This window comes from Tachyglossus aculeatus, chromosome 2, assembly GCF_015852505.1.
Source record: "Tachyglossus aculeatus isolate mTacAcu1 chromosome 2, mTacAcu1.pri, whole genome shotgun sequence".
NCBI lineage: Eukaryota > Metazoa > Chordata > Mammalia > Monotremata > Tachyglossidae > Tachyglossus > Tachyglossus aculeatus.
In genome coordinates, this window is record NC_052067.1 from 99,620,238 (window position 1) to 99,635,623 (window position 15,386).

Sequence of the window (15,386 nt, forward strand, 5' to 3'; positions counted from 1 at the left end):
GACTCTAAAGCCCATGCTCTTTCCACTGAGCCACGCTGATTCTCACTGAGCCACGCTGCTTCTCATAAACGCTGCTAGATCATAAACTCACTGTGGGCAGGGAACATGTCTATCAACTCTGTTATATTGTATGCTCCCAAGCACTCAGTTAGGTGCTCTGCACACAGAAAGTGCTCAATAAATATGATTGATTGATTTGAAGTATTTCACCAGTGAAGGCATGGTGTGAGTCCAGCTTCTTCTTTCCCCTTCTTAAAATCCTTGATCTGGCTGAGGGAAAGGGGTAGAATTCAAGAGCTCTGATCGACTCCCTGCTCTTCCTTGCAGATCCCTGGAACCATGGAAGAACAGGAGACTGCAGCCCAGGGGAAGGAGAACTACTTGGTGTCATTTAAAAACTTCAATTTGTTTCACTCATTTACTGATCTAGAGTTCCTAAAAGCCCTGGATGACTTTGAAATCAAAGACAGTGATATCTTTCTAATCACTTAGCCCCAAATCAGGTAGGTGATGTTGATGTTTTTTATACATTATTCAATCCAGGTTTGTTTTTTTTTTCATGAGTATTTGAACCTGTGTTGGGGTTTTCATCTGAACACATCTCCCTGAAGGCAGCCAGGACTGGGGCAGGACATATTAGAGCAGTGCTTCATTTATGATGGAAGAGGTCAAGGGATTATTTAATATAGCAATTTAACCTTTTAAATAATTTATACTGTAAGGCACATTGTTGGAAGAAGGTAAAGGTAAAACACTTCCAGATTTTTTACCAAGAAAACTCTATGATATATATATATCAGAACGACTCAGCTATGGCAGAAGATAGGATGTTCTGGAGAAAATATGTCCAGAGTCGCTGTGGATTGGAAACAACTCGATGGCATTTGATGATGATGGTGAAGGCACTCTGTTGTCCTCTATACCAATGCTAAGACTGCCAGGCCTGTGAACTGCCAGTTTTAAAACTGCCAGGGCTGGACTGAGGCCTAGGATCAGTTCTTAGTTATTTGCAGAAGTCATAGTATTTAGTGAGTGCCCACTGAGTGGAAATCAGTGCACTAAACACCTGGGAAGTGCTACAATCCCTGACCACAAGTAGTTTACACTGTAATGGGGGAGACAATCATAAGAATATTTAGGAATAGAGGAATCAGAGTAAGTACCTGAATGAAGAGTTAAGTCCTCAGGTTCTATCAATCGATGACATTTCTCGAGTGTGCCCTGAGTGCAGAGCACTGTACTAAGCCCTTGGGAGAATACAACAGAGTTGTTAGGCACATTCCCTACCTATCAGACGCTTATGGTCCAGAAGGGATGGTATGAATAACGGCTTAGAATAATAGAGATTTTTGGTGGATCTGTATGACTTGGGATTCTGGGAACAAATAGGAAAAGATGTGTTAGAAGGGGTGGGATTTAGGAGGGCATTGAATGTGGGGCTTACCACCAGAGGGTCAGGGCACTGAAAACCAAAAAACTGGCATTTTTCCCAGAGGTGGTTCAGCCTCCCCCTGCTCCTCCTCCTCATCATTATCATCATCATTAAGTAGCATTTTTTGAGTGCAAGATTAACTCTCCTGTGAACTGAGAGAGAAAAAGAATAGCATCAGTAATAATTATGGTATGAGCCAAGAACTGCACTAAACACTGGGGTCGATATGGGATAATCAAGTCAGGCATTGTCCCTGGTCCACAGAGGCCCTCATAGCCTTAGGAGGAAGTAGAACAGAGATTTAATCTCCATTTTACAGATGAAGAAACTGAGGCACTGGGACAATAAGTGACTTGTCCAAAGTCACATAGCAGGCTCACAGTAGAGGCAGGATCAGAACCTAAATCCCCTAACTCTCCCGTGCTTTTTCCATTAGGTCATGCTGCTTCTTAATCATTAGATTCGATGGGGCCCTTTGCCAAAAGAGTTCTGAAGTCTTCTACAGGATGGAGGATAATCTGTTGTTTCGTTTTATTCAGACTCTCTCTTTTATCATTATCACTCTCCCAAGTGCCTAGTTCAGTTCTTCGGACGTGCGGCATAGGTACCCAATGAATGGAAACTTAGCCTGTCAGTTATGTTATCATCAACTCAGATTCGCCCTCATTCTTCTGCAGCACCAATACCCCCTCCACTGCCATCATTTAGCTCATCAATGGGGGCAAACAGGGCCAAAGAGCAAACACTATCCTTGCCCACCAATCTGATATTGTAAGAGAATGATCCCACTTCTTCCCTTGCACCCAAGGTGGCCACGATCAGTGCCTTCCTGTCTCACAAGCCCGTACCCTTGGCATTATCCTTGACTCCTCTCTTTCATTCAACCCACATATTCAATCCATCACTAAATCCACCTTCGCAACATCGCTAAGTCCTTTCCTCTCCATCCAAACTGCTACTCTGTTCATCCAAGCACATATCCTAACCCTCTTTGATTATTGTATCAGTCTCCTTGCTGACCGCCCCCACCAGCCTCCCGTCTCTCCCTACTCTAGGCCACACTTCATTGTGCTACTCAGATAATTTTTCTACAGAAGTATTCAGGCCTTGTTTCTCCTCTCCTCAAGAACATCCAGTGTTGGATCATCCACCTCTGCATCAGACAGAAACTCCTCTCTGTTGGCTTTAAAGCACTCAATCACGTTGCCCCCTTCTACATCATCTAACTATTCTCTTCTACAAGCCAGCCCACACACTTCACTCCTCTAATGCTAACCTTCTCACTGTGCCTTGATATTGTCTCTCTCACCGCTGACCTCTCGCCCACATCCCACAGACAAATCAATCAATCGTATTCATTGAGCGCTTACTGTGTGCAGTAATATACTTCCCTGCTTCAAAGCCTTATTGAAAGCACATCTCCTCCAAGAGGACTTCCCTGACTAAGCCCTCCTTCCCTCTTCTCCCATTCCCTTCCATGTCTCCCTGACTTTCTTCTTTTATTAACCCCGTCTCCTAGCCCCACAGCACTTATGTACATATCTGGAATTTATTTATTTCTTTATATTAATGTTTTTCTTCCTCTCTAGACTGTAAATTTGTTATGGGCAGGGAATGTGTCTGTTAACTGTTAAATTTTCTCTCCCAAGTGCTTAGTACAGTGCTGTGCACATATTAAGTGCTCAATAAATAAGATTGAATGAATCAGTGTGCTCAGTGCCTAGACAGAAGCTTGTGTTGACTCCTGTTCTGATGCTTCCATGCCTGGCATGCAACTCATCCTCTGTTGTCATCAGTGTATGTGGTGCTAGCAAGAGAGCTGTTAACAATAATAATAATGAATGATGGTATTTTTAAAGCGCTTACTATGAGCCAGGCACTATACTAAGCTCTGGGGTAGATACAAGCAAATCAAGCTGGACACAGTCCCTGTCCCATGTGGGGCTCACAGTCTCAATCCCCATTTTACAGATGAGGGAACTGAGGCTCAGAGAAGTGAAGTGACTTGTCCAAGCTCACACAGCAGATAAGTGCCAGAGCTGGGATTAGAGCCCATGACTTCTGACCCCAGGCCCGTGCTCTGTCCACTACATCATGCTGCTTCTCTAATGCATCCAGTCCAGCACCCATGGAGGCGAACTGAACCTTTTCCCAGTAGCGATCTGTCCCCATGGCCCTCTCTCCAACACAACAACGATAGCAGTGAGTGGGCAGCAGGAAGAAGTGAAGGGCAGCGCTGCAGTTCACCACTGGGAAAGTGACAGTGGTAGTGGGCTGGAGATGTACGGGAAATGGGACTTGGGGTTGGCTGACCGATGGGGAAGGGGCTGGTTAACTCCCCTAATAAGCTAGGTCAGGGGGTGAAAGGTGCTTCAGCTTATCCTGCAGTCTAACAAAGATGATGCAGAAACAGCATGATGTAGCAGATAGAACAGGGGCCTGGGAGTCAGAAGGCCCTGGGTTCTAATCCTGGCTCCTCCATGCATCTGCTGTGTGACCTTAGGCAGGTCACTTAACGGCTCTGTGCCTCAATTCTTCTGTAAAATGGGATTGAGACTGTGAGCCCCATGAAGGACAATCAGCTCCATGTAGGACCGGGATAGTGTCCAACCTGATATGCTTGTATCCACCCCAGTGCTTAGTACAGTGCCTGGCACATAGTAAGCGCTTAACAAATATTATTATTATTATCATTATCATTATTGGACCCCCACAGTTCCCCAGCCTGGGATTCATTCAGGCATATTTATTGAGTGCTTACTGTGTGCAGAGGACTGAACTAAGTGCTTGGTAGAGTACAATATAACAATTAACAGACACATTCCCTACCGGGCAGTGACCTGCTGTCAGAGGGCAAGGAGTTGATCTGCTATCTCAACACTGACTGCAAGTGGCTTCATGGGACAGGGTGAGCTGGTCTTTCCTGCTTAAAAATCTATGAGGGCAAGGACAATGCCAACATCGACATGGGACAGACTCTGGAAAGACCATTACCACCGTTGCTTCTGTAATGAGGGAGCCAGGTTTTCATGTGTATGATTGTGGATTTATTTAGGCAAGGCCCACGGAGCCCAAAGCCCTAGGCTGTAAATCCCTTATGTGCCTTTGTTAATCCAGGTCAGCGGAGAGGCTTGAGAAAATATGATAGTTTAAGCCATTCCCCGGGGATCCTGACTCACTGAAGAACCAGCTAGTCTGCTATTCAGAGCAGGCACCTGTTTCCGAGGGACCAAGAAGGGGAGCCCAAAGCCTTTGGAATGAGTAAGTAGGGATCAGATCCTCCTGGAGAAACCCTGTAGGTCTGGGCAAACTCAGACGGAGTTGTGAAAAACATGCATCATTACGATATGATGCATCACTAGTGGAATGCAAGGGATTAGGAGGACATCAGGGCCACTTTACTATTGGATGTCATCATATTCAATAGCACTATTGAGTGCCTTATTTGTGCAGAGCAGGGTAGAAGCAATGTAGCCTAGTGTAAAGAGCACAGGCCTGGGAGTAGGAAGGTTTTGGGTCCCAATTCAGGGAGCAGCATGGCTTAGTGGAAAGAACATGGGCTTGGGAGTCAGAGGTCGTGGGTTCTAATCCCAGCTCCACCATTTATCAGCTGTATGACTTTGGGCAAGTCACTTAACTTCTCTGCGCCTCAGTTACCTCATCTGTAAAATGGAGATGAAGACTGTGAGCCCCATATGGGACAACCTGATTACCTTGTATCTACCCCAGTGCTTAGAACAGCGCTTGGCACGTAGTAAGCGCTTAACAAATACCGTCGTCATCATCATCATCAATTCTGGCCCTGCCACTTTCCTGCTGTATGACCTTGGGCAAAGTCACTTCATTTCTCCATGCCTCATCTGTGAAATGGGTTTTAAGACAGTCAGCCCCAGGTGGGACATAGATTGTGTCCAATCTTCTTATCTTGTGTTTACCTCAGCACTTAATACGGTACCAATCACATAGTAGGTGCTTAACAAATACCATGAAAAAAGTGGTACTTGGAAGCATGCAGTGGAAGTAAAAGATGCAGTTCCTACCTTCAAGGGGTTATAATCAAAAGGAAAGACAAACTGATTCAAGGGGACAAATGTACATTAGATATAAGAGTAAAATATAGATACAAATGATAAAACTGTAGCATTTTTCATTCATTCATTCATCAGTATTTATTGAGTACTAAGCTCTTGGGAGAGTACAATACAACATAAACAGAAACATTCCCTGCCGGCAATGAACTCTTAGTCTAGAGATGAGCTGTAAGTAACATACACTTGAGGGCTATGGGATTCTCTCAGGTTGGAAGAAGTACAAGGGAATTTGCATCCTATTGCCAAAAGAACGTACTCTTGAGAAATTTTAGCAATAGTGATAGTGGTTTGCACTTTCATCTACATTCTTATGTCCATCATCTTTGAAATATCTATCAATTATACAGATATTTATGTAATATGAAGAAACTAAGGTTCAGTTTCAAATGCAGATTCAGAAACAGATGAAGAAACTGAAGCACAGAGAAGTGAAGTGACTTGCTCAAGGTAACACAGCAGATGAGCAGCAAAGCCAGGATTAGAACCCACATCCTCTGATTCCCAAGCTTTCCACTAAGCAACACTGCTTCAATCAATCAAAGGTATTTTTTGAGTGCCTAAGGTGCGAAGAGAACTGTCCTAAGCACTTGGAAGAATATACTCCAATAGAGTTGGTAGGCACATTCTCTACACAAAAGGAGCTCACAATCTAGAAGGGAGACAGACACTGACATCTATACAGCTATAGATGTGTATAAATATCTCTCTCTTTCCCCATAACATGAGGAGAGATCGATAGAGAGAGAGAGAGTGCAATAGCAGGTTTTACTAGGTGGCTAGTAAAGAGAGAAAATCTATGCAGAATAATCAATCAATCAATCAATGGTATTTATTGAGAACCCTCTGTGTGCAGAGCACTGTACAAAGTGCTTGGGAGAGTACAGTATGACAGAGTTCTCATTAATAGCAAAGGCCTACTAAGAGCTCACCTTTTCATTCATTCATTCAATTGTATTTATTGAGCGCTTACTGTGTGCAGAGCACTGTACTAAGGGCTTGGGAAGTGCAAGTTGGCAACATAGAGAGACGGTCCCTACCCCACAGCGAGCTCACAGTCTTGAAGGGGGAGACAGACAACAAGACAAAACATATTAACAAAATAAAATAAATAGAATAAATATGTACAAATAAAATAAATAGAGTAATGAATACGTACATTCATTCATTCATTCAATCGTATTTTTTGAGCGCTTCCTGTGTGCAGAGCACTGAACTAAGCACTTGGGAAGTCCAAGTTGGCAACATCTAGAGACGGTCACTACCCAACAGCGGGCTCACAGTCTAGAGGGGGAAGACAGACAACAAAACAAAACATATTAACAAAATAAAATAAATAGAATAAATATGTACAAATAAAATAGAGTAATAAATACATACATTCATTCACTCAATCGTATTTACTGAGCACTTCCTGTGTGCAGAGCAATGTACTAAGCGCTTGGGAAGTCCAAGTTGGCAACATCTAGAGACGGTCCCTACCCAACGGCGGGCTCACAGTCTAGAAGGGGGAGACGGACAACAAAACCAAACATATTAACCAAATAAAATCAATAGGTACAAATAAAATAAATAAGTAGACTCCAAAGCCCAGGCTCTTTCCACTAAGCCACGTGGCTTCTCCTTGGCTAGGGACTGTCAATCAATCAATCAATCAATCGTATTTATTGGGTGCTTACTGTGTGCAGAGCACTGTACTAAGCGCTTGGGAAGTCCAAGTTGGCAACATCTAGAGACGGTCCCTACCCAACAGTGGGCTCACAGTCTAAAAGGGGGAGACAGACAACAAAACCAAACATACTAACAAAATAAAATAAATAGAATAGATATGTACAAGTAAAACAAATAAATAGAGTAATAAATATGTACAAACATATATACATTTGTCTCTATTTGTCCTCTCCCAAGCGCTCAGTCCAGTGCTCTGCGCACAGTAAGCGCTCAGTAAATACGATGTGATGAATGAATGAAGGAAGGAAGGCGGGAATACGAGGCCTCTTCCAGGAGGCCTTCCCAGACTGAGCCCCACCTTTTCATCTGCTCCTTCTCCACTCCCCATCACCCCTACTTCCTCCCTCTACTCTATCCCTTCCCCTACCCACAACACTTGTGTATTTTTGTACATATTTATTACTCTACTTATTTTATTAATGATGTGTATATATCTATAATTCTGTTCATTTATTTTGATGGTATTGATGCCTGTCTACTTGTTTTGTTTTGTTGTCTGTCTCCACCTTCTAGACTGTGAGCCCATTTTGGGGTAGGGATTATCTCTATCTGTTGGTAAATTATACTTTCCAAGCACTTAGTACAGTGCTCTGCACACAGTAAGCGCTCAATAAATACAAATGAATGGATGAATGAATGAATGAACAGCAGGCACTGCTGTACTCTCACCCATTTTATAAGCAATCTCCTAAATTAGGGAAATATTAGTCACACTAATTAGTAATTGCCCTATGGTTTTTGAAGGTGATGCTAGTAACTATGATATTACGTATCCTTTATTACATTCTTCACTAAAACTTAGTATAGTGCTTTGCACACACCAGGTGCTGTATTAACTTATCGTGGCATTTTTTAAGCACTAACAGTGTGCCAAGCACTGCACTAAGCATTGGAGTAGATACAAAATAATAGAGCTGGACATAGTCCCTGTCCCACAAGGGGCTCAAAGACTAGGGAGGAGGTAGGTCAAGAACTGAATTAACCTACTGTCAATTACCTGTTGCACTGACTGTACTGTATCATATTTTACTCTCCCGAACACTTAGTACAGTGCTCTGCAAAGAGTAAGTGCTCAATAAATATGCATAACTAAATGACTTCATTTTACAGATGAAGAAACTGAGACAGAGAAGTGAAGTGACTCGCCCAAGGTAACACAGCAGACAAGTGGCAGAGCCAGGATTAGAACACAGGTCCTCTGATTCCCAGACCTATGCTCTTTCCATTAGGCCACACTACTCCTCCAAGAGACCTTTCCTAACTAAGCTCTCATTTCTTCTATTCACCCTCCCTTCTACATCACCTATGCACTTGGATCTCATCTCACCCGCAGCCCCACTGCACTTATGTACATATCCTTTTTCTCTTTCATCACCCCATCTGCAATTTATTTCAATGTTTCAATGTCTGTCTCCCCTCTAGATTGTGACCTCCTTTTGGGTAAGGAATGTGTCTACCAACTTTATTGGATTGTACTCTTCCAAGTGCTTAGGACAGTGCTCTGCACACTGTAAGCACTCAAAAAATACCATTGATCGATTGATTGATTGATAGAAGCACTGTGGTCTAGTGGAAAGATGAAGGGCTTGGGAATCAGAGGATTTGGGTTCTAATCCCGGCTCTACCACTTGTCTGCTATGTCACCTTAGGTGACTCACTTCCTCTTGGTGCCTCAGTTTCATTTAATACCCGTTCTCCTGCTTCAAGGAGTCCCATGTAGGACAGGGACTATGTCCAGCCTGATTAACCTTTATCTATCCCAGAGCTTATAACAATGCCTGACACATAGTAAGCGCTTAATAAATACCATAAAATTGAGCACATCATTATATTTTATAATAATGGTAGTAATAATAATGTGATTTTATATACAAATAAAAGAAGAATGTTCATGTCAAGATTGCTCCTTTACTGTTTTGGGGTGTCTGTTACCCCTTGTGCTTGGGGCTTGTTTAGTTTCTCTCCCTCCTTGTGACCCCATATTCATTCACCTGAGATCCCTGACATCTGAGATTCACTCATTCATTCATTCAATCATATTTACTGAGCATACTAAGCACTTCTATGCCTCTTTTGGGTTCCCTCCTATGATATTGGTTGAATTTATTTCTTGGAGGGAGGAGGTAGGTAACTGAGGTAAGATTTCATCTTGATATTGAACTGATGGAAGCCTTTTTACCCATCCCCACCCTACATATCTTTATGAGAATTCCATGGCACAGGCCTGGGGGTCAGAGGAACTGGATTCTAATCCCTGCAACACCACTTACCTGCTGTGTGATTTGGGGCAAATCGCTCAACTTCTCCGTGCCTTACTTTCCTCATCTGCAAAATGAGAATTCAATTCCTGTTCTCCCTTCTACTTAGGCTGTGAGCTCCCAGTGGATTCTGATTATAATGTATCTACTCCAGTGTTTAGTACAGTACTCAGCACATTAAAGGCACTGAACAAGTATTATTATTATTATTATTATCAGCAGCAGCAGTAGCAGCATTCAGTAGAAGCTTCTGTTTGGGCAGCAGCAGCAATACTGTGATGGCCCTTGAGCTGATTCATTCAATCTTATTTACTGAGTACTTACCACATGCAGAGCACTGTACTAAGTGCTTGGGAGAGTACAATATAACAATAAACAGGCACATTCCCTGACCACAATGAGTTTACCATCTAACTCCTGGCATTGGACCTGCTGGTTCTTTAAAGAAAAGAGAAACAATCCATAGTTTTACCTCTAGCTACAGTGACTACTCCTTTTGTTTGTTTCAAATCCAGAGAAAACAGATTGGAGAAGGTAGTGTGTAATCCATTGTTTTCTTTTGTTCATGGTATAAAATGGGATTTTTTTTCCCTTTTTCAGGAACAGTTTGGAGTCAGCAAATAGTAAATTTAATTTTATATGATGAGCATCAGAATGGAACAGAAAATGTGGAGAATTTGGAGAGAGCTCCGTGTCTGGAGTACAGCACAAACAATATAGACCTTGTCCACCGGCCAAGCCCCCGCATATTTAGTTCCCACCTGCCTTACTATATTATGCCCAAAGCTCTGAGGAACAAAAAGGGCAAGGTAGGAAACATTTTCATTTCTTTATGCTTGCATTTGCCGCTTGAACCACGTTCGCTTAACTCTACTTCCCGACATCCCCCATCTTCGCTTCTCAGGCCCATTGATCAATCAATCGATCAATTGATCAATGGTATTTATTGCGTGCTTACTATGTGCAGGGTACTGTGCTAAATGCTTAAGTCCATCTGCTTTGCTATTTGTAGACAACTTTGGCAAAGATTTCATGGAGAAGAAGTTGAAACTATTGATTTAAATGAAGTATTTGGATTACTTGTACACTGCAAGCTCCTTGCAGGTAAGGATCATGTCTACCAGCTCAGTTGTATTGTACTCTCCCAAACGTTTTGTATAGTGGTCTGTACACAGCAAGCACTCAAGAAATATCAGTGATGGATTAACCTGTGGATTTCATTTCTCCATGCTTCTCCCAGGCTGATCACCACAGAAAATTAAGACTTGTAGTATACTTATATTTTGGTTTTGCTTGCTAAAGTACTTTTAAGGTCTTCATTTAGATCAGAACGATTGAACTGGTAGAGGAGTTTCCATAGCATTTTCACCACTTTGATGTCCATGAAATAATTCTCTTGAGAAAAATGAGGGGAACAGTGTTTTTAATAAACACTATTGATTGTGATGATTTACCATTATGATGATAATGATACTTCACAAGTCCTGAAACAGGATCTTTTCAACTTGACAGGTTGTATATGTGTACCGAAATCCAAAGGTTACCATGAGTTCATTTTATCATTTTACAAGACTCTTAACACATCTAGAGGCAACAGACACAACGGAGGATTTCATGGAGAGATTTTTAGCAGGGAATGATAATGTTCAATTTATTGTACTTCAAAGGTAGCAGCCTCCTTATTTTGGTAACAGAAGTGGTGTTGCCTAGTAGATAGAGCACAGACCTGGGCGTCAGAAGGACCTGGGTCCTGCTCCTGGCTCTGCCACTTACCTGCTGTGTGACCTTGTCAAGTCACTTAACTTTCTCTGTTTCTCAGTTCCCTCATCTGTAAAAGGGGGGTTAAGACTGTGAGCCCCATGTGGGTAGTGGACTGTGTCCAACATTTATTAGCTTGTATCTAACCCAGTGCTTAGTACAAAGCCGGGCACCTAGTAAGCGTTTGACAAGTACCACTAAAAAAAAAAATTGCTGTTTGGTTTCTTGAGATGATCGACCTGCCTAACACGATTGACCAGGCTGCACCTAATCAATCATTGCTAAGATGGAGGGTCTATCTGTTGCCAAATTGTACTTTCCAAGCGCTTAGTACAGGGTTCTGCACACAGTAAGCACTCAATAAATGCTACTGAATGAATGTTGAACAGCAATTCTCTCTTCTTTCTGGATGACCTGGTCATTAAGGCCAACTGAGCAACTTACCTGACTCAAAGAAAGCATGTTGAGAATCAATAGTCATCAGCGTTACCATATGCAACAAACTATATGTCTCCCAAAGAGGCCAGTAATTATGGTTTTCCAGATTGATCTTTCCTCTCCTGGTAAACAACTACCACCCTACTCCAGGTATTGGTCATAGCCTGGGCAAACTACTGCATTCATCACCTCCTCTTTGGACTCCTTCTCCCCTCTCCAGTCAACACTTCACTGTGCTACCCAAATTATTTTTTCAAAGCAGCACACATCTCTCCAGATTAAATCTCTGTGGTAACAAGCAGAAACTCCTGACCATTAGTATTAAAGCATTCATTCATTCATTCAATCATATTTATTGACACTTACTGTGTGCAGGGAATTGTACTAAGTGCTTGGAAAGTACAAGTCCACAATATGTAGAGACGGTCCCTACCCAACAACAGGCTCACAGTCTAGAAGGGGGAGACAGATGACAAAACAAAACATGTAGACAGGTGTCAAAATCATCAGAATAAGCAGAAGTAAAGCTAGATGCACATCATTAACAAAACAAATAGAATAGCAATATGTACAAGTAAAATAAATAGAGTAATAAATCTGTACAAATATATACAAGTGCTGTGGGGAGGGGAAGGAGGTAGGGAAGAGGGGGGAGATGGGGAGGAGGAGAGGAAAAAGGGGGCTCAGTCTGGGAAGGCCTCTTGGAGGAGGTGAGCCTTCAGTAGGGCTTTGAAGGAAGGAAGAGAGCTAGCTTGGTGGATGTGTGGAGGGAGGGCATTCCAGGCCAGGGGGAGAACATGGGCCAGAGGTCGACGGTGGGACAGGTGAGAACGAAGCACAGTGAGGAGGTTAGCAGCAGAGGAGCGGAAGGTGTGGGCTGGACTGTAGAAGGAGAGAAGGGAGGTGAGGTATGAGGGGACAAGGTGATGGACAGCCTTGAAGCCAAGAGTGAGGAGTTTTTGCTTGATGCGTAGGTTGACAGGCAGCCACTGGAGATTTTTGAGGAGGGGAGTAACATGCCCAGAGTGTTTCTGTACAAAGATAATCTGGGCAGCAGAGTGAAGTATAGACTGAAGTAAGGAGAGACAGGAGGATGGGAGATCAGAGAGGAGGCTGATGCAGTAATCCAGTCGGGATAGGATGAGAGATTGAACCAGCAAGGTAGCGGTTTGGATGGAGAGGGAAAGGCAGATCTTGGTGATATTGTGGAGATGAGACCGGCAGGTTTTGGTGATGGATTGGATGTGTGGGGTGAATGAGAGAGCGCAGTCAAGGATGACACCAAGGTTGCAGGCTTGTGAGACGGGAAGGATGCCAACACCTCAAACCTACTGTGTCCAGATCAGAACTCCTTAAATTCACATCCAAATCCTGTCCTCTTCATGGTTTTCCCATCACTGTAGACAGTATCACTGTCCGCCCTGTCTCAGAGCCCATAACCTTGACTTTATCTTAGATTCATCTCTCTCATTTAACCCACATAATATTCAGTCTGTCACCAAATCCTGCCAAGTCAACCTCCACAGTTTCTTCAAAATCTGCCCTTTCCTTTCTATCCAAACTCTTCCAGGTTTATCGAAGCATTTATCTTATCCCTCCTTCATTACGGCATCAGCCTCCTTGCTGACTCTCTGCCTCCTGTGTCTCCCCATTTCAGTCCATTCTTCACTCTGCTGCCTGGATGATTTTTCTACAAAACTGTTATGCCATGTTTTCTCACTCCTCAAAAGCTCCAGTTGTTGTCCATTCAACTATCCATCAAACAGGAAGTCCTTACCATAGACTTTAAAGCACTCAATCACTTTGCCCACTCCTACCTTACTTCCCTGATTTCCTATTTATAATAATAATAATAATGACAATGATGGCATTTGTTAAGCACTCACATCGTGCAAAGCACTGTTCTAAGCGCTGGAGAGGTTACAAAGTGATCAGGTTGTCCCACGTGGGGCTCACAGTCTTCACCCTCATTTTACATATGAGGTAACTGAGGCACAGAGAAGTGAACTGACTGGCCCAAAGTCACGCAGCTGACAAGTGGCTGAGCAGGGATTTGAACCCTTGACTTCTGATTCCCGAGCCTGGGCTCTTTCCACTGAGCCATGCTGCTTCTCTGCTTCTCTATTACGACCCAGCCTGCACACTTTGCAACTCGAATACCAACCTAATCACTGTACCTTGATCTTGTCTATCTTGACCTCTCACCCATGTTTTACCTCTGGCCTAGCCCTCCTTTTCATATCCAAGAGGTGATCTCTTCACCTTCAAAGCCTTAATAAATACCCATCTTCTCCAAGAAGCCTTTCCCAATTAAGGCCTCATTTCCTTTTCCTTTTCTCCCACACCCTTCTGCCTCAGTCTTGCACTTGGATTTGTGCCCATGCCTCTGAGACACACTGCACTTATAGACATATCCATTATTTATTCATTTATAGTATTGTCTCTCCCCCTCTAGACTGTAAGCTCATTGTAGGAAGAAAAGTGTCTACCAACTTTGTTACAGTGTACTCTCCCAAGAGCTTAGTACAGTGCTCTGCACATAGTAAGTACTCAATAAATATGATTGGTGGATTGATTGGTTTAGATGTCACCAAGCAGCCCCTGGTTGTCTTAGACTCCCCCAACATGAGGGGTAAGAGGTACTAGAGCGGGTCAACTGCCTCTTCCATAGTACCTCAAGGAGCCTCGTTCAGCTCCCAGAGGCCCCTCCCTACTGCCCCTAGCCCAGCAACCCACTCCCCTATCTCCCATCAGCTGAACTCTCCGGGCTGACCCTAAAGAATCCCACCATCCTCATCGATGCCAGAATTTATGCCAACTGCTGGTGCAGGTCTGAGTTAAGGTTGAAATCCTCCCCATAGAGGAGGATTAATGAGATTCCCACCAGCAGCTGGACCTGAGCCCTCCCCGCAGCACAGACCCCTGTGGGCCTCACCCTGGGTCTGAAGTCCCCAGCCTCTACACTGTCTCTGCTCTCAACCAACCTTCCCTCTTCCCTTGAGGCTCTTTGGCCTCCTGCTCCCAGCCCCCCAGCAGGCCCGGTTCTAGCTTGAGACCCCAGGTTGGAATGGGTAGTGCTCAGCTAGGGGTCCTGTCCTGGTCCTTGGCTCCCCAGACCCTGGGATTCACGAGGGTGCCCTCCCGACAAGGCCCAGGAGTTGCCCCTCTTCCCAGCCAGGGAACAGAATGAAGAGAGTTAAAGTGGAAGGACTCAACGTAGTAGCAGTAATCAGTGCTTACACTCTCCTCTCAAGAAACAGTTGGGAAAGATGAGGGAGTAGAGGGTGGAATGGGGGTGCTGGAGCTGAGGAGATGGTTATGATTTTGTCAGTGAAGTAGATGGCAAAACCAACATGGGCAAGAAATGGGAAGAAGTTGGCATTTGGGGTTAAAGGAGAGAATTAAAGGTCAGGCGTTGTCGGTGAGGGCAATTGTTGATAGGGGAAGAGAAGTGTTGCTGGGCAACATTCTCTGCCCTTAATGAGCTTAGAGACTAGAGGGGGACAAGAGGGAAACAAGAGGAAACTGCTACTTCTGGGGCCCTGAAGGACAAATTCAACCAGCCTCACCGAGCCATCTTCCCCTGAAGCTTCTACCTGATGGGCTGTGGCTCCAGATTTGTGCAGTAGCCCTGGGAGAATCGCCATTACGTGGCTTACACTGGCTGAGCAAAAGCTCTTC

The 15,386-nt window shown here is 43.8% G+C and overlaps 1 protein-coding gene across 1 annotated transcript; it reads left to right on the forward strand.

The window, feature by feature from the left end:
* The first annotated feature begins 339 nt into the window (after positions 1–339).
* On the forward strand, positions 340–15,334 carry LOC119942038 (amine sulfotransferase-like). Its single transcript, XM_038762698.1, has 5 exons — positions 340–491; positions 10,099–10,318; positions 11,022–11,153; positions 14,429–14,535; positions 15,295–15,334. The coding sequence occupies exons 1-5, from the start codon at positions 340–342 to the stop codon at positions 15,332–15,334; spliced, it is 651 nt and encodes a 216-aa protein (XP_038618626.1).
* The last annotated feature ends 52 nt before the right edge of the window (positions 15,335–15,386 follow it).

Coding starts and splice junctions, on each gene's coding strand:
- LOC119942038 (XM_038762698.1), top strand. CDS start 340: ATGGAAGAACAGGAGACTGCAGCCCAGGGGAAGGAGAACTACTTGGTG. Junction 10,319..11,021: donor TGAGGAACAAAAAGGGCAAG/GTAGGAAACATT, acceptor TCAACTTGACAG/GTTGTATATGTGTACCGAAA. Junction 14,536..15,294: donor TATGCCAACTGCTGGTGCAG/GTCTGAGTTAAG, acceptor CTTCCCCTGAAG/CTTCTACCTGATGGGCTGTG.